The sequence below is a fragment of the Cyprinodon tularosa genome, unplaced genomic scaffold (assembly GCF_016077235.1).
Source record: "Cyprinodon tularosa strain WSP-4 unplaced genomic scaffold, ASM1607723v1 ctg154, whole genome shotgun sequence".
Lineage (NCBI taxonomy): Eukaryota > Metazoa > Chordata > Actinopteri > Cyprinodontiformes > Cyprinodontidae > Cyprinodon > Cyprinodon tularosa.
This window is the reverse complement of record NW_024038375.1, coordinates 1672352-1700337: the sequence shown is the minus strand read 5'-3', so window position 1 is coordinate 1700337 and position 27986 is coordinate 1672352. Positions and strand designations below refer to the sequence as shown.

The following is a 27986-nucleotide window of genomic DNA, read 5'->3' as shown; positions in this document are numbered from 1 at the left end:
TTAGCTTTTACAGTTTTTATTGTTGCTGGAGGCTCTAATACAATATGAATCATAAGCTTTACAAAAAAAAAAAACCCTAAAGATTCCCCTCCAAAATGGAAACAAATGTTTCCACTGAGACAAAGAAACTGTGACCCCCAACAAAAATCAGTAGATGGAAAGAGAGAGAGAGAGAGAGGAACTAAACCAAGGGGTAGGAAACTGTCATGTTTTCTCTGTGCATGTAGGTGTGGGGTGTTATAACAGTCCATCTCCATTGCTTCCACACAGGCTCACACGCATGCAGAAAGAGTCAAACTAAGTGTACTGGATGTGCAGAAAGAAAGGCCGCCCTCATGTTTACATCCCTTGGAAGGCTGATAGATATATGTTGACAGTTATAATTCTATACAAATATATCGGGGGAAGAGTCGTAGACAAAATAGGTGCAGGAGGTGAATCCGATGAGTATAAAGATACCACCGCCAAACTTACAGCAACTACAGCTCAGTCTGTGTCCAGAGTCACTTTGTTTGTTGTTTTTTTCAAACCATGGATAATTTTTTACAAGGAATCCTCACACTCTGGATTATTGTTAACCGTGGTAATACTATCATCATAAGATGGGAGACAGAGAGACGGAGCATGACTGAATGGCTTCATGGCAGATGAGATTCACAGAAACATAAGACAAAAAAACAAACAAAAAAAAAAAACATAAAAAGCAAAGCATTTTTCCTTTTTGTTTTCAACAAATAAGAGTGCAGCACTGAAAACTGGTATTGGGGGGGGCAAAAAGTAACTGAGAAGATGGCAGAGATGACATGGACAGAGGGTGAGAGGAGAACCGACAGTAGCTTCTCTAGCCGTTGTGTTTGCGTTTGAGTGCCTCCATTAAGTCTGCATTCAGAGCCGCCTGCTGCTTCTTGTCAGCCTGACTCTGAACACTCCTGTGCAGAAAGGAAGAGAGGAGAGGGTGTCAGCATCAGCAAAAATAACCCATCTAAACATTAGGAGAGACGAGTTCCTCCATAACGCAGACATGCTCAGTGTGCAAGTTAGGTAGGAAAATAAAGGTTAGTTATAATCCAACTACTCCTCTAAAGGAAGGGTGGGGATATGGAGTATGTAGAGGTGTATTCAAACATGTTTTACTTCTGTTTTACTGGTTTATCTTTTACAGGGTTAAGGATCACATATTGACAAAATTTTGAACCTGTGGAATGGATTCACATCTTTAAATTTATTGTAATTTTCAAAACTTTAGATTCAGACTTATATTTAGATCTTATGTAGAAAGGGGCACACTGGAAAAAAAAATCAAAATCTAGATAAGTCCTTTTCCCTTAAAATAAGTGCATTTATTTCTAGATTGAGGAGGTAAAGACACACTTTGCAAATGGAACAAGACAATTTACACTTCAAATAAGAAAACACAACTGCCTTGTCTTATTTCAAGTGCATAGTATCCAATTATCTTATTCTTGAGTAAAAATACTCATTAAATTGGGAAACTATCTCATTTACCTACTCAAATTAAGGGTGAATACACTTAATTTAAGACATTTTTACTTATTTCTAGATCATTTTTCCAGTGCAGAGTGTCCCTCAGCAACATGGATGCACAAACCTGCTTTTTGTCTGGGATCTTTAATACCTTTAAGACGAATGAAATGTACCCTCATCTACATGCAGTCAAAATGGCTGAGCCGATAGATGGAAATCATGATTAAAGGAGTCCATATAAAGACCACTGTTCCAACTGTTAAGCATGGTGTTGGGAATGTCATACTGAGGGACTGCAAGAAGTGGGTTGAAGATTGGAAAAGAACAAACTGCCAAACCCTCTGTCATATATGGGTTTGATTCTTGGATACAGCTGATCAGACCTTGATACAATTGATAAAGGATATTCTACTGAAAATATCTAGAATGTTCTTAACAGCTAGATGTGTAGACAAAGACAACAGAATAAAGGATGAATTTTGTCAAATATTGATTCTGAATATGTAACTTGTTGATGTGAATTAAAACTTATTAAAAATAATCTAACTAAATATTAGCGTAGCTGTATGCATTTATTCTACCCTGTATGTAGAGGTTTAACTTTGCAGATTAGATGAAGCGGTAGGACATCAGAAGAACTTAAGCGGGATATTTAACAATTTGATGATATCCATTAAAAAAAGTCCACTAATAAGTTTTAATTGCATAATAAAGGTCCGCTCTGAGATTTAACATCACAGCCAATATTAATATAAACCGAAGCCCATCCAACAAACATTGCTGGCCTGCAGATTTTTAAGCATGGCCATCGCATCACAATGAAAAAGCAAAATGCAGTGACTGATTTCATAGGCTGTGCAGGTTTAATTGTTTTTTTTTTTCAAATGCACTAAAAAGTTTGTTGCAACATGTGAAAAAATGGCTGAAATGCTTCAACTAAAGCCGACAAATATACAGGTGCTGGTCATAAAATTAGAATATCATGAAAAAGTAGATTGATTTCAGTAATTCCATTTAAAAAGTGAAACTTGTATATTATATTCATACATTACATCCAAACTCATATATTTCAGATGTTTATTTTGTTTAATTTTGATGATTACAAATGACAACAAATGAAAATCTCAAATTCATCATATCAGAAAATTAGAATATTACTGAAGACCAATAAAAACAAAGGATTTATAGAAATGTTGGCCAACTGAAAAGTATGAACATGAAAAGTATGAGCATGTACAGCACTCAGTATTTAGTTGGGCCTCCTTTGGCCTGTATTACTGCAGCAATGCGGCGTGGCATGGAGTCGATCAGTCTGTGGCACTGCTCAGGTGTTATGATAGCCCAGGTTGCTCTAATAGTGGCTTTTAGCTCTTCTGAATTGTTGGGTCTGGTGTATTGCATCTTCTTCTTCACAATACCCCATAGATTTTCTATGGGGTTAAGGTCAGGAGAGTTTGCTGGCCAATTAAGAACAGGGATACCATGGTCCTTCAACCAGGTACTGGTAGCTTTGGCACTGTGTGCAGGTGCCAAGTCCTGTTGGAAAATGAAATCTGCATCTCCAAAAAGTTGGTCAGCTGCAGGAAGCATGAAGTGCTCTAAAACTTCCTGGTATGTGGCTGCGTTGACCCTGGACCTCAGAAAACACAATGGACCAACACCAGCAGATGACATGGCACCCCAAACCATCACTGACTGTGGAAACTTTACACTGGACTTCAAGCAACGTGGATGAAGTGCCTCTCTTCTTTTCCTCCAGACTCTGGGACCTTGATTTCCAAAGGAAATGCAAAATTTACTTTCATCAGAGAACATGACTTTGGACCACTCACCAGCAGTCCAGTCCTGTTTCTCTTTAGACGCTTCTGACGCTGTCTGTGGTTCAAGAGTGGCTTGACACAAGGAATGCGACAGCAGAAACCCATGTCTTTCATACGTCTGTGTGTGGTGGTTCTTGAAGCACTCACTCCATCTGCAGTCCACTCTTTGTGAATCTCCCCCACATTTTTGAAGGGGTTTTGTTTCACAATCCTCTCCAGGGTGCGGTTATCTCTCTTGCTTGTACACTTTTTTCGACCACATCTTTTCCTTCCCTTCGCCTCTCTATTAATGTGCTTGGACACTGAGCTCTGTGAACAGCCAGCCTCTTTAGCGATGACCTTTTGTGTCTTGCCCTCCTTGTGCAAGGTGTCGATGGTCGTCTTTTGGACAACTGTCAAGTCAGCAGTCTTCCCCATGATTGTGTAGCCTATAGAACTAGACTGAAAGACCTTTTAAAGGCTTTTGCAGGTGGTTTGAGTTAATTAGCTGATTAGAGTGTGGCACCAGGGGCCATCAATTCTGAACCTTTTCACAATATTCTAATTTTCTGATATGATGAATTTGAGATTTTCATTTGTTGTCATTTGTAATCATCAAAATTAAACAAAATAAACATCTGAAATATATGAGTTTGTATGTAATGTATGAATATAATATACAAGTTTCACTTTTTAAATGGAATTACTGAAATCAATCTACTTTTTCATGATATTCTAATTTTATGACCAGCACCTGTAAAAATAAAAGCCATGATGTGTGCATTAAACACGTGAACTCCACAGTACACGCAAAGAACAGTGAAGAACATAACACTGCTGGGGTTACATGTCATCACACTGGGGACATCTTTATGTAGAATCTGTCCTTCCTAATTATTTACTGGAATGAAACCTCTGAAAATTCTTCATTTCAGTCAGGTTGGTTTGTTTGGCCAGACTAAGTTCGTCAGTATGACTAAAAACACATTGATGTTACATGAGGAACCACAGATTGATTCATTTAACACTCCAGCACGGTTAGTGTGTTACCGAGACCATCTGTTAGACGTGCTTTCACAACATGCCTCACAAATCTTTTTTGTCTTGATCACCGTATGCTAGGCATGCAAGTCTGTTGTAATGGCAGCAGTGCCAAGGAGAAAAACAATGGCTATTTATTTAGAGATAAAGGGTGCTGTCTGGTAGGAATATTTTAGTTTCTCTGTTCTAAACAATCCTGGCAAAAGAGGTCTGTCAAAGTTTCCTGATTGGCTGTTGTTTTACAGTTAGGACTTCACCTCACGCTGCAGGTTGAGTCAATCGTCAATTAGTTTCACACAGAAACACTTGGCCATGCCAGGGGTGTACCTCGGACCCTAGTCAATGAAGATCTGACGCTGAGTGAGGACCTGCGACAGCTCCCTCTGGAGCTGCCGGTACTTTTGATTATCGGGCAAAGACTCGATAGATCTGGAGCACAGAGGAGAGGCAGTGGGAGAGGAGAGGAAAGGTGGCGGATAAGAAAAGGGCTTTAAAGCCAGAAAACAGGTCTGCTGGGAGAGTTTGAGGATGGAATCATTGCACTGCAGATAAAGTCATTAAGTATAACGCATAAACACAAAGCAATGGCAAATGATCCGATGTTCAGCAGCTCGCTGTGGAAGTGATACAATAGTTGTACCAGAGCTGCAGACTGCTGGAGCTGAAAAAAAGTGTATCAAGTCATAAGGACAACTGGCGTGGTCGTACCTTAGGCCGTTAACGATATCCTTGGTCTTCCCAAAGTAGATTTCATTCAGTGTGGAACGAATCTTGTTCTCCATATCCTGAAACAGCACAAAAACAGCCAATTACATGCCAATGCATGACTGAGGTTTGTAGCTTTTTTAAATCATGAGATACTTTCAATTATAACAGAAGTAAAACAAGTGATACGTTTAGATCCTTTAGTCTAGTTTCAAAGTTAGCTCCGGGCATCAATAATTTCACAGAACTGGTTCTAGCCTTTCAATTCTACTGGAATCGTTTATTTTTTATTTCTAGTTTCGATGGAAGGCTGCCTTCTATCAGCGAAGAAGAATCCACAGCATTGTGTGTGTACCCACTTGTTGTTGGTGTGGGATTCTCAACTGTGGCTTAAAGTTAAATAAACCAACAGTTGGCCAACTGTGGCACTGGTGATAGGATTAGATTATGCCATATTAGTGTAAAGCACTTTGGTCAGTCCTCCGACTTGAAAAAGCGCTATATAAGTACAGGCCATTTACCATTCGAAAAGTTTCTTCTCTTGGTTGAATAACATTTTTCGGCTATTCCATCCAACTAACAAACAAGCCTGTTTTAAACAAAGATGCTCCAGATAAATACGCAGAGTTAATGTTTATGCCACTGCGAGTGTTAGGTCTTTATATATGGTCAACCTAACACAAAATATAGGATTCAGGTTAATATACTGTAAGGACTAAATACTTTGTAGAGGTATTCTTACTTAAGGACCATTGTTGGCTACTCTACCCATCTTTGCTCATGTAGAAGAAAACTCTTTTGCCTTTTTGTCTCAAACAAGATTTGAATGAAAATCAAGTTAACTAACTTCAACAAGGCGGCCGATGTTAGCAATGTGAGGTGAGGACTCTCCAACCGTCTCGTCTTTCTCCATCTGTTGAAATATTTAAAAAGAAAACTGCTCATTCATCCCGACTGAATAAAAAGGTGTCAGCGATCAAACCGTCTGGAATACTGTAGCAGTGTCGTACCTGTCTTGTAAGGCTGCCGCCCAGGTTCATGGTACCAGAGCCTGTCTTGGTCGTCTGGAGCCACAGCATGACAGTCGAGGTGAGTTTATAGTGAGCAGTGCGACCGCTGGGCTTTTCCTGCAGGCAAGACAATGAACAGCCCATTGTAGGAATGGATTTAACAGTTGCTAGTGCAATTCAAAGATATCCTACTGTCTCAGGTAAAAAAAACAACAACATATATTCAAATTATTACTCGCAGAGAAGTAACATCAGATTTTTTTCCCCATTTCCGTTACCATGATGTGTTCACTGATCTGAGCATCATAGCTCATTAATTAAATCAGGTTAGAGTATCCAAGTGATATATGAGAACATGAAATTGGCAAAATCAAGAGAAGTGCAAAGATGCAACAAATTATTGAAAATTAGACAAAAGCTTTTAAAAATTACTTTAAAAGGTTTGGAATATCTAAATCTAGTATTTATTAATAACAATAAACAAGTGTTTTTGCAGCTACTATCTTCTTTGTATCTTTCTTTGTAATGGTATTACCATGTTGTATGGAATATATATTTCCCAAAAATCCCTTCTACTAGAACCAAAAAGACTTAATCGAATAAATTACAAAGTAAGCGCAACCAGTGTTTCAAAAGGCTGCAGACAGTGTTATCTCACCTGCACCTCCACCACATGAATAGAGTCCCAGCATCCCTTAATCTTCTTGGATCCATCTCCAGCTTTTTTAATGAGAATAACTCCTGCAAAGCCATGATCCAAGTCCCAGAGGTACACGGAGGACACACCTCCCTCGAAGTACCTGGATATTACAGGTAAATAATAGAATGGTCACAAGGAGGCAGCACTGATCTTTAATTACTAACCTCTCTGATACTCACAGGTCTCTGTACTGATCAAAGGCATTGTTCGCTTCCACTTCCAGTTTCCTCAACCGAGCCGAGGGCATTGCACCATCTTCAATGGGAGGTTCATACTTATTACTCCACGGTGATCTGATGGATGAGAAATCAGCTTAGCGTTTTGTCTAAAAGCAGATTTGCATCTACATACCACAAAAATAATATAAATACCAAATCTAATGTGAAACTGCTATAAAAAGTTTCTATAGCTTCAGGTTTTATGAGAAAGAGACATTTCAAATATTCTTGTCAATAACACAGCTGTCAGGAGCAGTGACAACCAAAATCTGCAATGCAAACAGAAAACCAAGCTATTTTTAACCATGCTAATGTAGCTGCTGGGACTTAGTTTTACTCTCCTGTAGGAGGAAAAGGAACTTCTCCCTGGCAACGAAACTTAGGGTAAAAACATCAACAGGGTCAAGCTGTGCTGTTGATGCAGATATTTTTTCCCTTTAGTTTAATAGTATTTAAACAACGCCAATTATCTCCCAAATCATAACATAGGATCTACTTTCTAACTATCACATTTCAATGCTGTATAAAGGCAGAGTGAGCTGTCATCAACTCAACAGAACATTCACATGTTCATCCTTTGGAGTGGGGTTATCATGTGCTAATTTTCTAAGTCTTCATAAAAAGAACAGGATCAATTCTGGTTAAATAAAAATGTAAATTTCTTTTTTACTCTGATACTGGGTTGCACAAAGTTTTAGCTTCAACAGATTAGGCTTCTTCAGAGTCACCTCAATTATTACCTCAAAATAGTGTGTAAACCACTATTTTTTTTTTTAGATATTCCATAATAGATTTATTATATCTTTTCATGGGACGTTACTGAAGTTGTGACCCTTAGAAAGATAGCTTTTAAGACTGCAAGCTTACCATTCAAAATAACAGAAGACGATGTCTAGAAAAAGCTGGCTACAAAGGAACAGAGTCCCAAGTGAGAATATTCAGTTTGTGCCAATTAGCCTTTTTTTCCCTCCCAGGTGACATGTGACTGTGGAGTGCGATAGAGGAAGCGGTGTGTTAGGTTTGTGTCACTCACACACCCTCCCCTACTTGTCACTGCAGGTTCACTATAGCCATGTTTACATCAAACTGAAATGTGAATTTCTAGCCAACTTTTAAAAGTTAAATATAAGGAAAGTTGACTTTGCAGTTTTCATTTGTCCTGAAGCAAATTAACAAAGTGACACAAAGTGCAATGTCATCATACATTACAGTCCCACATGGCTGAAGTAAACAGGAAGTAGAGGCTGCGATCTAGCACAGACCACAGATCAGTAATGGAGGAAAGTTTTAATGAATGTGTTGCTTTCAGGCAAATTGTTCTTACGTTAACATGTCAGTAATAGAAACGCTTCTTACAGCCATGTTTACATGTATAAGAGGAACATCCAGGAAGACGCCGACAGCAGAAACAGCTGCTCAGTCATGTGAGGTAAAAGTTTGCTACATCAAACCTGAACCAAAAAATAACTTTTAAATATATATAACTAAATATAAATAACTTTTTTGCTATTTTTTTCTTCAAATTTATCAGGTTTTATTAAGCTTTTTCTGATGTGATACTTCTTAATCCGTATTAGAGAAAGCTGATGGAAACTAGGGCTGAACGATTTTGGAAAATAATCTAATTGCAATTTTTTTTCTTTATATTGCGATTTAATGCATTTTTTTTCCCCCAGTTTAATTGATCATGTCTTTTTTTAAACATATACAAACAACAAATCAATCATCGCTGTGCAGATTAAGTGCTAAAAGACACGCTGTGTCCTAATTAATGATCATGTTCTGCCTACGATATATTTCAACCAAAATTGCTATTTAATTTTGACTTTTCTCTACATAACCACAAGCTACAAAAATGGCCTCTAAATAAAGACAATTGTAAACAAGAACTATTTAAATCAAGAACTTTTAATGTTTTTATTAATCAGAATATTATTCAAGAGAACAGCTTTTAACTGATTTGGACATCAGTCCTTGTTGAACATGAAGTCCAAAGTGCAACAAACAAACCAGTCTATGTATTAAACTGATTAACTGGTACTTAGTGCTATGTATGAATATATAAACTCTAAAACAAGTAATAAAATTAGATTATCTCACTGCTGCAACTGTCTTCCCTTCCATGTGGAGGCAAATCCACTTTAAACATTTTACTGACACCTAAAGAACGCGTCTGATTCACTAATTGTTACATAGCCAAAAATTGCAGAGGTCCGCGATTTGGAAATTGCATTTTTTTCAATCGCGATTATATTGAAAATGCGATTAATTGTTCAGCCCTAATGGAAACACGCCTCATGACACCGTGTGACCAAGAAGCTCCTAAAGCTACTTCCACCCAGAGCCACAGAAACAAAGGGAAAGGAAGGCCTGATAAAGACAGGGCGCTTTAAAAACCACTACAGATTAAACAGCTTCTAGAACCAATTCTAAAACAGAACCGCAACTCTAAATCCCACTGTCGTTGGTTGAGTCACTGATTGAGTCTTTAATCAAGCCAGGTCAAGACACCCTGAAAGAAGATGAATGGTTTTTGTTCTTCGTCCTCGCGACCCACCACCCTAAATGTTTTTGGCATTTCCCTACACCTCACACACCTGACTCAAAAAGATGGATGATTATAGGTTGAGTTAGTAGTACATTGGATGCTGAGAGGGACTCTCTGGATGGTAAGCGCTGCAGGCATTTATACATGTAAATACTAGAACAGCATTCTCTGAAAACACAGGGAGTAGTAAAACACATACCCAGTGGAAAAGTAGTAAGAGAAAAAAAAACGCTTTACACACATCAGTGTTGGAGTTATGACCAAACAAACCAAGAAAAAGAGTACCCACACCAAGACAAAAAAAAAATTTCTCACTTTATACTGTTTTTTGTTGTAGTTTTGAAAACAGTTGTAGTTTGAAGACATTGGGCTGTGATCATACAACTGTTTAACAGGACAGGTTCCACTTCACCATGGTTCACCAAAGAAGTTGGTCTACATGGTGCTACACTTGCTCAATCAGGAAGACTCCTCCAATGATGATGCATAAAGAAAGTTCTCAGTCAATGTGCTGAAGACAAGCAGACAAAGGATGATTGGAACCATGTTCTTCGGTCTGAGATCAAGATGAAAATATTTGGTTCAGATGGTGTCGATGGTCCCACAAGGCAGAAACCGGCTAAGGAGCAAGAAAGGTATGTCATGCATGTGGCTGAGTGTGTCATGGTTGGGGCTGGACCTGCATCTAATATTATGAGAAGGTCTGAGAACACAGCCTGTAGCAGACAGGATATCAAACAAAGCACTGCTTTTCATATTGAGCTCACACAAATATGGACCAACAGTGGAAGATTAAAAGGAATGACAGACATTATAGAAAAGAGGAATAGGGCAGCTCAGTATCCAACATCTGGCTAAACCATATTGGCAAAACCTCTTGACATTTTCTATCTCTGTAATCTATTGTAATTGCTCCTTATGTCATTATGTATACTGCACCTGTAAGAGTCGCCGTCTCGATTGTAATCACAGAGCAGGTAGTCTTTCCCCACCACTTTGTCACGGGCGATCTTCAGGGGCTGGTCCACTGAGGAGAGGAGGTCCTCGCACAGACTGGGGACCTACACCCACACACAGGCAATAGCTCTCATCAGAACAATGTTTAGTTCAACAATCAATATCATCAAAGACCTAATTAAATGTACATGATGTGATCTGAGGGTAAAGCCAGGATGTTAAAAGGCCTTTCACAAAAAAGAAGAACATACTGAAAACTAAACATGGAGGTAAGGGTAATTGATACTTTCAAGCTCTAATTTATCACATTCCAGCTCCACCCAGAATAAAATGTAAGTGGGAAATATAATATCTTAAGGATAAAGGGGTACAAATTAGTTCTCACAGACTGACATGTAGCCTCCCCCACTCCTTTCACACTCCAGCATCAGAACACAATGGCGGCCCTGTTACCCTGAAAAAGCCCCCATACCCACAAACAGACACTCTCACACATAAACGCACCTGGCTGCCCAGACGGGCCAAGAGAAAAGAAACGAGTCTGAACTCGAAATAAAGTGTGGAAGGTAAATGAAAGGCTGATCTGAGAGGAAAAGATGAGGGATGTGGTATAATCTGGAACAGGAGACCTGATTTAAGGTGGCAGGAAAGAGTTTCAGCTGTGGCAGAGCCAAGTTGGCAGCGGCCATGATTGACAGCTGAGATAATGATCACTAATAACCGGACATAGTGATCGCTGGGAATGAAAAGAGCAGGTGTCCATGGGGAGACGGGTTAGAGGTGAGAGAAAAGGGAGGCAGGTGGGGGGTGAGGCTGAAAAGAAATGCATGTAGTGGAAAAACATGAAGGAAATGTTAGTTCACTGATGTCTAATCAAAGTTTTACAGGTTGAAGAGGAAATTCTATTAAATTAAACAAAAAGAAAAAAAAAACACTTCTTGTTTAACTGATGCGGTTATTTACACTCTGCTACATTACAAGGAGCAAAGTCAAAGTACTGCTCTTTTAGAGGCTAAATTAAAAAGTAAATCATGTTAGTGAGCAGAAATTGTCTTTCTTGCAAAATATAAATAAAATACATTTAATTAAAAGCAAACGGCAAACTCTGCAAATTTTTAATGCAACGAGCGGCCAGAGTAGCTTGTAAAGAAAGAAACTAACCAGGTCGATGAGGTCACTGAGGTTCTTCTCGATCTGCTGAGGAGGCAGACGCCTCATCAGGTCCAGAGCACAGTCCAACTGTTGATCATTCTGAAACACAAAAGACGACACATAGAAACACTGAGAACTCCGGGCCAAATTATCAGCAAACTGAGATTCTTCTATGGACTAATAAACTAGCAAACAGGATTTCTTTCTTTAACAATCACCTGGTTTCTACAAATCTATACAACTCACAAAATAACCAGTAGTATATTTTGCAAAAATAAGCATTTTATTTTTTTTTTTTTTTTTTTTTACAGAACATTAACATGTCATGTGACTGTGAGAGAGGACTTTCACATGCTTCCTTTAGGGACTACAACAGCAAGTCATCACAAGCAGCCCAGACTTGGTTGAAGTTTTACTCCTAATGCCATTTCTGCTGCAATCTGAACTCAAACTAGGGGTGTAAATAATAATCGTTTTGTATCGATGCATCGATCCAACAGTCGAGGATCCGATGCATCGACACGTCCGCAAGAGTATCGATTCATGTTTTTCTTCCGGTCTATGTTTATCCATTTGCTCCTGGGTGTAATTCTCCCTCCCGTGCTGCGGTGGCACTAAACCTATTTTGCCCTCCTACCTCGCTTCCTGGTCATACTCTTACAGCAGTGTGTTGCAGTGAGCTTGACACAGACATTTTTAAATTATGCTGAATATTGAAGCGTGGTCTGTGCTATACCCTGTAGGTCTAGATACGGCCAAGGAGGCGAGGAAGTTGGGGCGAGTTTAGTCTGACAACGGAGGGACATGAGGGCCAAAAAGGGCGGATATCCAGGTTGAAAAATGGTCCCAGCGTTCTCGCACACCTCGCTCTTCTAGCGGGTCAAACTTCACGAGTTGTTTTCCGCAATTTTGGTCATAAAGACAAAACAAACCGGCCTCCTGTCTGCGGCACTGTTTGCGGTCAGCTACAATTTGGGAGAGGAGCAGCGGAGCGTCTGTGGAGGGGGCGGGGACGTCTGGAGCCGAGGTATTGCATTGCACTCATTGCACTGATTATGTGCAGTATTTTTACAGTATTTTTTTGATGCAACTTTTCTACTTCTGCTATTTGCTGTTGTTTCTAAAAAACAATGCATAACGATATTACAGCTTTCATTGATTTATTTCAAACTTGAAACTTTGTTTAGCCTGTAAGGTGTAAAAAAAATAATAAAATCTACTGATTAATTGAATCGTAGTATATTCTTGAGTATCGAAAATAATCGAATCGTTGGGTCAGGAAATCGATACTAAATCAAATCGCCATGATGGATGTGATTTACATCCCTAACTCAAACCCCTGTTTCTCGCATCACAGACACAAACTGAGCATTCGACACGACACAGCTACCCTAATGTAAAGCTAAAAATGTTGTATAATTTAGGGAATAGAAGAGAGATGATCAATTAAGCTCATGAGACAAGCCAATATGATGGGTAGCTACTGTACTACCAGACAACATGATGTCGCCTTTCAAAGGTTTCATCAACCTTAGAATTTGGGACGTTTTTCACGTTTCTTTCTTAGTTTAATCCAGAAAAGCCCAAAAGAGGAGCACAATTTGTAAATAAACTGAAAACCCTGATGGAAACGTGTACATGCTTACTCTTAGTAAAAAAAGAAAAAAAAATTGAAATAAAATTGAAATCTGGTTGAAAATAGCAATTTTGATTTTTAGCAAAAAAAAATTCATCCTAGGTGTAATGAGTACAGAGTACATGCAAATACAATGTCGAATCATAATCACATGCATTATTCCTTTTTATACAAACTGACTAAATGCAGAATGAATGGATGGATGGTGTCTACCTGTGCTACTTCTACAAGCAATAACAATAATAGCTTCTGTAAACCAAAACCTCAGAACAACTAATTATCTGTAGATAAAAACGTCTATGAAAACAGGGGCTCAGGTTTAGCAGGAGCATTCATGTGTGTGAAACGAAGACAATAATTAAATGCAATAGCAGCAGTTATCGCACAGAAACTGTTCCTAGAGCTCATTAAACATAGAATGTCACAATGGTCCTTTTTTAAGTGAAACAAATCTATTTTATTGTAGAAGACTTCAATGGAAAATATGAAAGCAATCCACTGATCTTCAAAGAAAGTGCTAACCTGCAGGACGTCCCAGGTAAGGAATGCAGTGCGTTAGAAGATAGATATGCGCCTATCAGGATTTTGGGAGCCGACTGATAAAATTGGGATTGGCAGAAACAAACATTGTCAATCAATGATCACAGCATTGAATCCGTAAATTCTTCAATACTGTTGTTGCATGTACATTGCATGATTAAATATAAATATTAGGAGATGAGAAAGTATCATGACCTGACCACTGTTTTAGTTAACGAAGGCAGAAGAGAGCCATTTTTTTTAAATAAAAATGGAAGATTAAGAAAACAATCTAGACAAATGAGGGCAATTAAAAAAGCTGTTTTATTTTATCCCTTGAGGTATTTTTTATTCTTTTTTTGCTATACATCATTATTCTGTGAGAAGACCACACACATACACACACACACTACTCGTACGAGCAGCTTTAATTCATACAGACGCTCAAACTACTCCTTCACGTGCATGCTTAGCATGTAACATGTGTAGATAGAGCACCACAAGGCTGGTCATTTTTTACAGGTTTGGCCTGTATGCACCAAATTAATACAATTTGTAAATTATAAACCTTATTTTATCAGTGGAAAAAGGAAATAACTTTTAGAATAAAAATGGATTGTGGAGACCTGGGTTCTGTACTAACACTGAGCTTAGGACAATCACAAGTAATAACAGTTATTGCTGCAGTATTATTTTGTACTTTAGTGTTTCTGTAGTTACTTCAGGCTATGGAATGAAACTAAACAATTAATTTTCTTAATCAGCATCATATGGTCAGGAAAACATTTGCCTGTGAATAATATCTATGATCTGTTGCTTTATAAATGAATACTGAGGTCATCTTTAGGTTAACTTGTTTAAACATGTTTTTTGGAAAATGCTAACCGTTAGCATCTTCCTATAAGGGTTTTTCAATAGAGAAGTTAGCACTGAGCTAGGGGTCAAATTTGTGCATTTTTGCATTATGTCTTTTGCAGTTTTACAGTGACTACTAAGTAAAGCTCAGAGAGAACTCAAAAAGTGTGGCTTTTCTATCTGTCGAGCTTTTCTATCTTATGCACAAGCATGGACAGAACAGCATGCATGCCCTGGTGGAAGTTTGCTGTAATAAACATAGTCTCATCTGCCTCCTTCGAACAATCTTTAGAACTCCAATCAACACCGATTGGGCGCTATAGGGGGACTGCAATCAGTTACCGATCAATTGGTGTATCTCTAGTAAATGAGTAGGATAATAACAGCTTCAACTCAAAAAAGACAAACCACTTATAAATCTATGCATTTCTCAAAACCTCTCCATGATTAGCCTGCAAGTTAAGATGTGATCAATAAAAAACATTATTTTACAGATAAACCATTGCACAAGCAGAGCTGTACAGCATTATGGTGTGTATATACTACATGCGGTAGAGACAGGGATTTCTGCAAGCCCCACAGGTGGTTCACCTCTCTGCAATTAGGATGCACTGTGTTTACACTCTGTAACACATCATCAAATAGGAGGAGCTTCAGCTGAGTGAAGCTGAAACCCCACTAATGTGAAAAGTACTCAGCAAATAGACTGGATGGTTGTGGTCATTTGGAAAAATGAAAATATAAATAAATAAATGGGAAGAAAACTACATATGGTGCTGTTGTTTCAGAGATGTTAAAGATTATTAAGTTACCCAGAGGTCAACCCCATTAAGCTTCTAATTGAAATAAAATTATCTAGCCGTGTCACGTCATGATTTCATAGAAAAGTTTAGCTTGTTTCACCTTCAGCAATCAGTGCTCCGATATCTCCATGCTGTGCTGCTGTTTGACAACACCTCAACTCTATCTAGTAGTACTAGGTGAGAGCGGAGCAGTGAACGCTCTCACCGTGTGGAGTTCACCGCCGGTCGCTTCCCTGCTTTTCACCGCATGGCTAATATAGGAACTCTATGTGAATACACTGCATTTACCAGAGCCACCGCCTCCGGTGCGAACACACCATTACAGATTGCATTTGGAAAAACATCCCACAAGGTTGCAGCACACTTCAAATAAAATGTCACCACTTCCTCATATTTATAGTTTACTCCAAACTGATTTAGAGCACCATAAATAATATTTAGATAAACCTTTACAGTCTTTAATGTAAAAAAAAACAAAAAAAAACAGGCCATGTAACAGCCAATCTGTGAGGAATATGCACAATATGACCGAGCAGGAAACCCTAATGACCCTAATGACTAGGCTTAAAACTTTCCTTTTTGATAAAGCTTATAGTTAGGGTGGCTCAGGTTATCCTGAGCTATCTCTATAGTTATGCTGCTATAGGCTTAGACTTTTGGAGGACATAGGGACCCCCATTTCATCATTCTGCTTCATTCTCTCTCTGTTCTCCTATTCTGCAGAATCTGTTAGTTCAATCTCTAACCTTCTGCTCTCTCTGCTTTTCCTCAGAGTAGCTTTGCCTCGTCTGTTCCTGTTTGGCTGTGACGTCATCCTGGAAAGAAACATCAGCTGTGCTGCTTCTATCAACACCCTTGTTTATAGATGTTGGAGATTGGCCTGTTTTCCAGTGTGGTCCTGTTTCTCTGACCGTGACTGAGTGGATGTGCTCTCTTCGTCCTCTGGCATGGGAGCTGCCTTGGAGCTCGTCTGCCTGGCTGCGTGTTTTCTGGATGGGGCCACCTTTTACAGCTGCTTTTTGTATCTCTGCTTCTGTCTCCTTGAACCCCAGTCGGCCTCGGCAGATGGCCGCTCACACTGAGCCTGGTTCTGCTGGAGGTTTCTTCCTGTTAAAAGGGAGTTTTTCCTCTCCACTGTCGCTACAAGCATGCTTAGTGTGGGGGATTGTATTTGAGTCAATGAGTTGATGCAATCAACTGGTTTTCCTCAGATAGAAAACTTTGTATCAATTTGACTGTATGATCTGGTTGAACTGTAAAGTGCCTTGAGATGACGTGTTGTGAATTTGGCGCTATATAAATAAACTGAATTGAATTGAATTTAAAGGCAATATCAAAGAAAGTTCTACTGAGGCAGACATATTGCATTAGATGTTGCCATCTTTACAGTATTTGGCAGAATGTTTGAGTCATGTTGGGATAAAACCACACAATAAAGTAGAGATGCACAGAATATTCTACTATTCATTGGAAACAGGCAGTTTCAGTGAGTAAGAATAAAAAAAAATAATTTTACCTCCATTGCACTCTTATTGCAAAAGGAAGACATTAAATTCTCATTTTTCATGAGTTTCACATAAGTTTAAAAGGAAAACCTAAGGAGAAACTAAAAAGTCAGAAGCTAATTGAAAGGAAGCTTATCTGTACAGCATGTTGAAACCTGTACCTGGATCTACCTGGAATTTTTACAAAGCAAAACTGAGACAACTTCAACAGATAACAGGAAGGCTAAACATATTGCTGCAAAGTTGCTCTATTTATCCTTATGAGCTTTAAACCCCTATCTGTCATTGAACATGCAGGATTCAGAAATGTAGGCAGACCTTTTGGGTCCAACAAGTGCCCACATTCCCAAGAAGGCAGACAGCGGTGGCTGTTTCTGCAAAAACAGGTTTGCTTGGCCAAATTGCTGAAGATTTCAACTCATTAAGAAATATCCTGCAAAACTCCATGGTTTTAAAAAACAACCATTCTTGCTTCTATGGCTGTGCAATTAGTCTCATTTTCAAAATATATGCTATTTTTATAGCTGGAAAGACACTTGATTTTGTTAATGTTACATTTAACAAAACTAAGTGCCTTTCTGGCTGCAGCCTTTTTGGTGACAGTAATATACTTAGGTGTTAGCTGCTAAACAGAAGGAACGACAGCTGGAGCTACTACACAGATCCATGTATGTGAGAGGAAGTAAGCACTTCTCTAAACACTAGTTGAAGTAAAGTTTTCAACAATGGTCCCAGGAGTGAAACATGGTTGTGGTTAGTGCAAAGGAAAATGAAGAAAAAAAAATGCAATATTTGTTGAAAAAAATAAAAAGATAATCACAATTTAGATTTTTGGCTAAACCATTTAGACCGATTCCCATAATAATGTCAACCACTCACAGCAGGAGGGCCAGTAAGTTTCTTATATATATTTTATAATAAAGCTTTTCTACTTCAATTAAAATGAGTAGGACAAGGTTTTCCGAAAGCTTAAGTTGGGAAATCTTCCATCAACTTCTGATCCAGGTAGGTGTAGTTTACATAGAGGCTAACAAATGTCCAGTTATCTTAGAGCACTAACCCTAGTCCTCAGTTCCCCTTTTGAATGTTTTAGGTATTGTTGCTTTACAACTGACATGAATAGAGGGGTGAACAACTTTTGCAAAACTTAATATGGAACCAAGGAGGTTATTGGAATCATTCAGTTGTGCTGGAGCAGGGATGCATCTAAATGATACAGGAGAGTAGGCCCTAGATTTCTTTAGAACTTACAGCCTCTGACCAAGGGCTTTAGGAACTCATCACAGCAAACATAGGCTGAGTAAAAGCAAAACTGTAATTGGAACTCAAATGAGAACACCATTTCACTTCACATTTTTTTCTGTTCTTTTGAGCCAATACCATGGGCATTTGCTTTTTCTAAAAATGCTTTTTTGCTTGCCTTGGTTGGACAGTTGGTCAAAGGAATCTCCAGCGGCCTGCATAGCCAGATTGACTTCAAAATACTCTGATAGAAAAGATCACCCATCAATTTTCTGTCACATCAGATGCCAAATTGGATCCAGCATCTTTTGCCATTAGCACTAGCAGCCAGCAACTTAAGACCATTGTTCTTTATTTTCAGTTAATAAAATTACATGAGGCACTGTATAAACTGGGAATATATTGTTTGGAAAGGTGAGTTTGGTTTTCCAGGATGAAAAAAAAAAGGGGGGGGGGTATAACTTAATATTAAAAGCATAACAGTTAAAGCTTTACAGGTAATAGTTTATTAAAAACAACACTTTTTTTCTTTTTTTTTATCGATTATTTCTTTAATGCATGAAGTAGCAAACTCAGGTGAGAAAGAAAGGCCAGTGTTGTTGAAGCCTTAGGCTCCATGCTGGCGGTGCATTTACCACGAGCCAAAAAGTAAAATAAGCTGCTGAGAGCTCACTAACAGGGTGTGGCTAACAACTTAACACTTAACAAAGTGCTTTCCATATTTAAATAATATTACCCTGAGTTTCATCACCTTACTTCTATTTATAAAGTTTTATAACTCTCTTGGGCAACTAAAGCATACATGACATTAGTAAAATTCCACTGATAAAGCACTTGTTTTACTGGAAATATTCTCATTATCGTCTGACTGATGTGGAAGATAACAGAACTAGTGATGTTTCTTTAAGTGTTTACACAGGCTGCACTAATGCCCGCTATACTGTGTCTTGATAATGGTAATGTAGGCTGCAGGTCATGCACCAACCTCATTCCAACTGTGGTTTTGAAGTATTTCTCATGCAGATGAGAAAAAAAAAACACTTTTGGTAGAGATAAAAACCAGCTGGTTGGGAAAAACCCCTTGAGCAACTAAAATGTATTTAAAAAGACTAAAATCACAACATAGACTTTTATTTTTAGCAGAACTTTTAGCAGGTTCTTGTACCCCAATTATATGAGGCAGACTCTAGTGCCGTTTCTCAATGACAAGAACGCGAGTCCGTTCTCATCAAGTCCGGTCTATGGATAACACAGGAAAGTCTGGACTTGGCGAGAACGCGAGCACGCAGCATAAATCTTGGTCAATTGGAACAGAAGCGTACTCGTGACGTCATCATACGCTCAGCTCGTCAAGAGCTGCATTTCACCTCCTGTTATTAATAGTCTCTAGATAATAATAAATTATGACTTTTTACATTTAGTGGGGAATAATAATGATCACAGTCAGGTAAACACAAATCAAATGAACGTTTCGCCAAAAAAAAATAAATAAATAAAAAATCACCGTCAGAGAGAGGGCTGCTATAGACGGGCTGCGGTTAGCTCCGGCTGTCGTTAGCTTTGGAGCTCCGCTGGTTGCCGTGGTCCTCTCAACTTCAGAAATCTTCTTTTTAATTACGCATTAAATCGGTAAATGGACCATATAGTGACGCTTTAAAGTATAATGTCGCAGTGCATGCTGGGACAGCTGTCAATCTCAAGAACGGACAAGTCTGCTCTGATGCATACTCGTTAAAGTGGGCGGGGCGAGAACAACATCTGGGGATTTGGTACGTTCTCGGTCTGGTGTTCTCCGCAATTGGAACAGTGCTCGGGCTGATGCTGATGACGTGTCACGAGCACACGAGAACACTCAAGAACGCAGATTGAGAAACGGCCTATATATCAAACGGCTGATTGGCAATAGCATAAAATCACTTCGGTTATTACAGTTGCTATGGGCGTTATGTAAACTAATGAAGAAGATTTAGCGGATTCATCAGCTAGAATACTATTTCAATTTGCGCGGTCAGAGAGGAGTTCCTTCATTTTTATGATTTTTTGAGCCGCTACTAATAACTGGCATGCTTGATTGATTAAAAAAAGTTACCAGCTGTAGCTGTGTTTCTATTAAAAGATACAAAGATATTAAAAGATACAAAATTTCAACTAACTATAAAAAAGGGAGTACAAAAGTGATTGGATGTTTTGCCATCCATTTGAGTGAATTAACAAGGCAACGCAACGCTTTATGTTGTCATACACTGATGTTATGCTAGGCTGTAATGACCAGGAAGTAGAGTTAGCAGCTAGTGTGGACTCCAGATCTGCGATGGACTGCATTTTAAATGTTTTAATCAGGCAAGTTTAAGTGACTTTATCATGTTAGCTGGTATGATTGATAGATCATGCCATTGTAGTCAGAAAAAATAAATGTCCTATTACATCCATTCTAATATGTATCATGAGTGCTGATTGTTATTTACTTACTTTAAAAAGTATTTGCCCCAGCAGAGCACCTGCTAGACAAGGCTGAATGTGGGTCTTAGATACTTTTAGATGCTTTGGTAAGAGGCTAGACTAGTTTAGACTCAAAGTTATGTCAACAATCCTGTTTGTGGAAAACTGTCTACTTTGTGAGAATCGCTCCCTGCGTTTCTTAAGTGATTATCGAAATCCAGCATGACCAGTACCGGTAGGAACATTGGGAAGACTGTATCTGTTCATGAATGCTGCTAGAATGAAGACCACCAATTTCAATTTCCTGTGAAATGTTGCAAGTTTATTCTAATTAACTGTTTTTCCATCAGACTCTTCTAATATGAAACACACAGGTAAGCAAAAAAAGTTAATGCAAAATGTAGCAGTAGTCTCGATTGTAATTTGGAAACCCACTCCCACAGACTGCCACTCTGGGTCTCTGAGCAAAGACCCTTCATCCCCGATTCCTCTCCGGGCGCTGCACAGTGGCAGCCCACTGCTCCCTAAAGGGGATGGGTTAAATGCAGAGTTAATTTCTCCATTGTGAGATCAATAAAGTTACATTTATTTCATTTCATTTTAAACACACAAACTCATTCCGAACATATAATTTAGTGCTTCCATCATGTCGGCTGAGGCAGATCAGATGTTAGACTCATAGACAGTATTTTTATTGAGTATAGGGCAGCCCTGTCCCGGGCGGGTTAGATGTATATTTTATATGGGTACCCACTGGATACGAACAGCTACGGGTAGGAAAAAAAACAACCCATATTATTTCACAGATGCAAGCACGGGTATAAATGAACAACATGCGAGAAGGTATCATACAGAGAGTTACTGCATGAATGAAACTTATATTTTCTTATTTATTAATTCTATATTTTAAAAAAATACATTGATTCAAGAAAATCCAGGTAACAATATTTTTTTAAGGGACGAGCCAAACCTTCCTACTTCGGCTAATTTACTGCTTTGAATCTGTGAGTGCCTCCGTATTCATAAATGGTTGTGTGTGCACTTCTTAATCATGGGTCCGGTCGCACTTTATTACTTTTGGGTCCGTGTTGTCGAAGCCGGGTTTTAAATAGAGATAATTACAGGTAACGGGTCGGGTCTTCGTAGTGAACTCTACAGGTGCAGGCGGATACAGTTTAGCTAAATCAGACCTGTGCAGGACTCTGTTATAGGGAATCTCAAAATGCGTTACTACGCAGATGGTTCCGCACAGATCTGCAAACAGCAGCTCCTGCTGGCGAGGGTTCGCAAATGTAAACATCTAGACAGGATTTTGCATGATTTAGCCCATAAATATTACCACTATCAACACATTGTGGGAAAACTCCAGGAAATAAATTACTTTGTCTCCTTAAGTGCATGAAGAGTCTTTTATTAAGTAGTAAGCGGCTGTGTTTTCTACTTCCTCATTTACTGTGGTGGTGTCAGCTTACAGCTTGTGCTGAACACGCCTCCCAATGGAGGTGGCCGGAATAGGGGAAAGTATAAATGCTGCAGACCCTGTGAGGGACGGCTCATTTTCCGTGCAGAATGTCCATGTGTCAAGCATAATGAGCCCTTTAAAGGACAGGAAGATAATATTATGCATATTTATTCATTCTTATCAGTGACAGGTAATGCTGGCAGATTTGGTTTGCACTGTAAAACGGTCTGTACATTTCCATCCAGCGCAGGAATGAGGCATCCTTTCTGATTGGCTGTCTCTCCATTGTGTTACTCTTTGTCACATTCAATATGGCGGTGATGTTGATGTGCAAGAGAGCGCCCAAACAGGTGTTATACGTATTCATGTCTAATGTATATTAGCTCTTGATCTGGTAAATTGCCCTGTCAGTTTCAACCACTAAATTGTTTCTGTTTTTTTCACACACAACCCTGGCCAAGCAAATATCTGGGTAAGGTCATAAGCATGAAAGGAGCACAACTTTCCTGCATGACAGCAAAACAAAAAAGATATCAGGGATGACTTAAGACTATAGCAAGTGCAAGTTGTCCATTTAAGTCACTCATAGCGCTTGGTTAGACACTTTAATTCCATTGCAAAGCAATAGTTTAAACAATCCAACCCAAACCTTTAAAGGAATAGTACACCCAAAACATGATTAGCCTTCATTTTCTACTCACCCCCATGCTGAACAAAACTCTGGAGTACTTTTTTGATATCTCAAATGCATCTGGAGATCTGGGAGGCTTCTTGCTGTCTGCTGACATTCAAATAATGGAGGTCTATGGCGCCCGAGACAGAAAGGTCCATAAAAGTCCACAAAAACGTTTCAATATTCCTCCATACTGCTCGTCCAATGTAATCCAAGTGTCCTGAGTGGGTAGCATCCAGAATTTACTCGAAACGAAGTGATTTAGAACGTTTTAGAGCCTAAACAGTAGTGTATAGGATTTCCTAATAGCGCCCCCATGCGCGCTCACGATTCTACGGAAGCCGGCAGTGAGCAGGTCATGAGATTGAAGAGCAGAGCAGCCACAGCATGAAATTGTGGGGAAAGTGTAGGAGGTAGGATGTACTAAAATTTGTGACAGCAGCTTCACAAGTTTTTATTTGATACATAGTATATCTTTATCAGTAAAATTATCACACATTGGTGTACATGTCTGGTAACCTTGACTTGGGTCATACTTGAATAAATTACAATTAATCAATATACTACCTGCAACAATGATAAAGCTTAATTTTAAGTATCAGAAACTTTCAATTGTGAAGAAAAGGATTCAACGAAGACCATTATGAAATGTTAAAGGAAAGACATCAACAATCACCTTTTCAACTTTTGTACTTGGAAAGAGAGTACATCAGTCTACATCTTTTGACCTGAAGTTAAGAAAGCTAAGAAAGCCAACTTAATCACTCCATTATCTGATCTCACTGTATAAAGATTTCCTTCAGGCTTACTGAACACAACAGTTTCCCACACTACGCCTCTCCTCTAAGGTCGCCTCCATCCTTGCCAAAATCCCTCACCTGAGGAGACTGTCTGCTTCACATGACACCTGCATTCCTCAGCACTGCATTTACCAGTACTGCTGTCATGTTGTAAACACTGATCAGACCAGCAGACAACCCCCGAGGTCAGGGCGGAGTAGGATGGATGAGGTGAGACCAAGGAGAGAGGGTGACTCTGGAGAAATACCAGCTGCTCTTCTCTCATGCACAGCAGCGTTTAGTTTACACTGATGTACTAAAGAGGGGGTACTTTTGTTTGAAAAAATCCACAAGCTGGGCGTTACATGAAGGTTTGGTATGGGCAAAAAGACCTGAATTACCACATATTTGTGTCATATATAGACTCATCTTTAACACCTTTATTTACACTACTTTGTTTGTGGTTTTATCAGAAAACTTTTCCTCTGCCATTTAAAAACAATGAAAAGAAAGGGCTAGCATGTTATCTCTCTTATGGCAATGTCTTCCATACACCAGTGATGTAAAACAAAAGTAGTGAGGTTTATTTTAAAGTCCTACTTGCTGAAAAATAAAATATTAACTGTAATTCTTTTTTTATATATATTTTTAATTTTGAATAACTTAAATTGACCATTGTGACTAGAATAAAGATCTGAGCCTAAGGAGTATTTTTCAGTTGGGTTGTTTACCAAGACCCAACATTACAAATTACAGAAAGGTTACGCTTCTATATTGGGAAATACAAAAAGGACGCTGTTCTCTTTATGTTTGTGTGTAAGTGCTTTTTAAACTAACAGAAACACAGTATAAAACGTGTAAATATCGTATGATGTGAAAAATAAACTCGGGAAATTCATAAATGAAAAACAAAAGAAGTTGGTTCATACAAAACAAGTACACAATTCTACATTGCTGTTTTGGAAATAAACGATGTATTAAATTAAGCATGTTCTGGCTTAGATCTTAGCAAAAACCCTTGTGTGACCAGTCAACCATTTACCGGCAAATGGACATGAACATTTCTTTTACAAGTGTTTTCATCAGAGTTCCATGCAGTAGGTTTACCGGGGTGCTCAAGTCCAGTCCCCAGCTTTTTTTTTTTTTTTGAGTTTTTACGGCACTAGTGGCTCGTTTTTCTGAAAGTAGGCTGACAGGAAAGTGGGTATGAGAGAGGGGGAGAGACATGCGGCAAAGGACCACAGGCCAGATTCGAACCCGGGTCGGGCATGTCAAGGACTAAGGACTCCGTACACGGGTCATGCGCACTAACCAATGCGCCACCTGCAAGCCCATCCTGAAGCTTTTTGATGAACCCCATTTTTGACACATCTGAATCAAATGAGTGGCTCATTAACATGCCTCTGCTGAGCTAAATAAGGGGATTAAACCTTTAGATTCAGGTGTGCTAAGAGAAGGGATGCATCTAAGGCTACATTCACACTGTAACCTGAAGTGACCCAAGATTTTTTTCCCCAGATGCGACCTGAATCTGATCTTTTCATGGTAATCTGAACAACACAGATCCGACTTTTTCCAATCCAACCCATGCTACTTGGCTATGTGGTCCTGAAACCGATACGAATCTGATCTTTTCAAATGCGGTGTGTGTGAACGGCCAGGTCGCATTCATCCAACCTAAACGCGATTTATAACCAACATAGGTCACTATTCTGCTTCTTGCTACACAGAAGCGGCAAGAAAAACAAAAACCATGTAGGATGATGATGCGGAGAGCAGTAATTTTTTTTTTACCATCTTGAAAAGATAGAGGTTTTAAGGTTTGGAAAGATTGCTAGATGCACTGCAGCACTACATCCATGTTTACTTCCGTAAACAAGAAGCACACTGGCTTGTGACGTCATTGGGTCCTCTACTGCGCATGCGGGACACTTAAGCTGTATGAATTCAGTTTACACAGGAGATAACATACTAGTCGCATATATTTGAAAATGTGAACAACACACACACACACACACACACAAAAAAAAAAAATCGGATTTCACAAAAAAAATAGGTATTTAGCATCGAGGCCTGCAGTGTGAATGTAATCGAAAAGTTACTTTTGAGGACTGGACTTGAGCACCCCAAATGTAGAATGTTTAAAACAGGAATGTCAAAGTGGTTCCAGAAAAGGCTGTGTGGCTGCAGGTTTTCTTTCCAGTAAGCAATAGCACACCAGACTCCATTCGTCTCATCAAGTAAAGACTGGACTCACTTGATGAGATGACTGGAGTCTGGTTTGCTATTGGTTGGTTGGAAAGGAAACCTGCAGCCACTTGGCGCTTTTTGGAACTAGTTTGACATTTCTGGTTTAAAAGATCCAGAGACCTTGTTGCCTTTTGGCTTTTCATATTTCTTAATAAAGGGTTGGAAGATTCAGACTCCACAGCATGGAAAAGATCTAAAAAGGTTTGGAGTCAGAAGTATAAGGTGTGGTTAAAGAGAAGCATAAACACATGATTCACACATAGTTTACCACAAATCTGGCAAAAAATACAACTATGTATTCAAGGAGTTCAAAGCTTAGATCTTTCCATTTCATACATGATTTCAGATTTATTTTAAGGTTAACCTGCAGATTGAACCAGATTAAATTTTCTACACCTTGTTATACATAAAAAAAGGAAAATATCAATAGATATTTAGAAATTATAAAAGTTTTCCAGATTCAGTGTTAAAGCAAATGTCCCTAACCTTTAAATTGTGTGAAAGTAAAGACACTCACCAAAATGGCCAATTAAAAAACTTTAGTAGATGGACTGATTAGTGTTTTTTTTTTTTTTAAAGAAAAACAGTCAAAAGGTCCCATCTAACCTGTATTTAATCATTCTTGATAGATGCAATTCTTATCTTTTTATAGATCCTACTGATTTTTTTTACTGTTTTTAACTGTATTGAGGTTTTGTTTTTGTTGTGTTAACTGTAAGGACTGTTTAGTTGTGTGAGAACAAAAATGCTGACACTGCCTGTCAGAGGGATCCAAATTTTAACTTTAATTGGGCTACAACTTCTTCTTAATTAATGCTTAATGTCTGTCTTAATGTCTATTTGTATATCTCAACAATCCCATGTTTAACCAGGGCTGCATTTAATGAATTCCTGCTTAACTCTGAATACAATATTAAGTTAAGAGTTAGATTAATGTATCTGCCTAAAATGTAACTACCAAAAGGGGCAATTGGTTGGTCACAGGTTATAAACTGGGCTGCATTTTTACTAGGAAACAGACGTTTAAATTAGCTTAAAAGCAGGGAACTCTAGTAGAGGAGCTACCAGCTTGTCATGGTTTAGAAAAGGAAGAGCCAGCAGTTTTATTTTAGCAGCAGGGAAACCGACGCTCTGCTATTTAGGGCTGCCTTAAAGGCTGCAGGGATTGTATTAGAGCTATATTAGGACTCTCCACCGCTGTCGTTAACAAACTTGTGTCAAATCCAAAACATCCTGTGCTAACTCTGCGCCTACGGGGCAACTAGCTTCGCTGTTAGCAGGTGGCTAACTAGCAGGAAGATATACAATTAGCTGCGTTAGCCACAAATTAAACAGATACCTTTTATGAGTTAGACACCTCAATGGTGTTTTGTTCTCAGGTTACCAACCAGTACTTCCAGGAATTCAGAGAGCTTGTGTTCTCCAACCAGGAGCCCATCCTATCACCCCTTTCCCCGCTTCCCAGCAGCGTTAGCACGGCCCTTACCATGTCTGCGACGGTCTCTGCGGGGAACTGTTTCACCAATGGCCGGACACCTTAGCTTCGCTGTTCGGATACACCGGGCTCCTCTCGGCTTTTATTCTTTTCTTTTTATTTGTTTTAGTTTCCCCCCGTGGAAGGTGTATTATTCGCCTCTCCCTCACTGAACCCAGCCCTGTCAGCGAAATTCACTTCCTCAACCGGGCTACAGGAAGGAGGCTGTGGTGAGAAAACAGCAGGCCTCGCTTCTACCTCCGGGTCACTAGGAGCTCTACGCGCAGCAGCCAATAGCGAAGGAGCGAGAAAGGCATTGCCAAGTATGGAAAGAGCCGCTGAGCAGCAAGTATGCGGACACAGAGGGCGGCAGATAGATGCTCACTCCAAACAGCTACTATAGTGTGTTTACATGGGGGGAAAGGATGATTGGACATAAATGATTGACCTGAAAGAGTCGGAAAATGTAAAATGGCAATTTCATGTGTCTGTAAGTTTGAAAGAAAACCAAACGTCTCCAAAAGTCTCCATTGATAGTTTACAGGTAGACTAGACAGGGGCCAATAGGGGCCAATGCGCCTGTAAATTGGTCCTGACCCCTGTACTGGAATCACATGGCAAAAGTAAAAGTATATTAAGAGGCCCATTTTTTTAAGTAAGTTTATTTTCCCTATATTTAAGCAGGTATGTACGATCATTTGATATAAGAAAAACATATCTCCTTTAACTTATTT

General features: G+C 39.1%; 1 protein-coding gene across 2 annotated transcripts; it reads right to left on the bottom strand.

Moving 5' to 3' along the window:
- On the bottom strand, positions 1-27507 carry capzb (capping actin protein of muscle Z-line subunit beta). Of its 2 annotated transcripts, XM_038279932.1 has the most exons (10): positions 27265-27507; positions 11625-11714; positions 10446-10567; positions 6920-7033; positions 6699-6840; positions 6041-6157; positions 5878-5943; positions 5034-5110; positions 4653-4754; positions 1-929 (listed from the first exon to the last, which is right to left on the bottom strand). In XM_038279932.1, exons 1-9 carry the CDS (start codon positions 27265-27267, stop codon positions 4661-4663), a joined length of 825 nt encoding a protein of 274 aa, XP_038135860.1. In that variant the 5' UTR covers positions 27268-27507; the 3' UTR covers positions 1-929; positions 4653-4660. The 2 variants fall into 2 exon arrangements, with proteins under 2 accessions (XP_038135860.1, XP_038135861.1); XM_038279933.1 differs by lacking the exon at positions 4653-4754 and having other exon boundaries at positions 27265-27506.
- Positions 27508-27986: the final 479 nt, after the last annotated feature.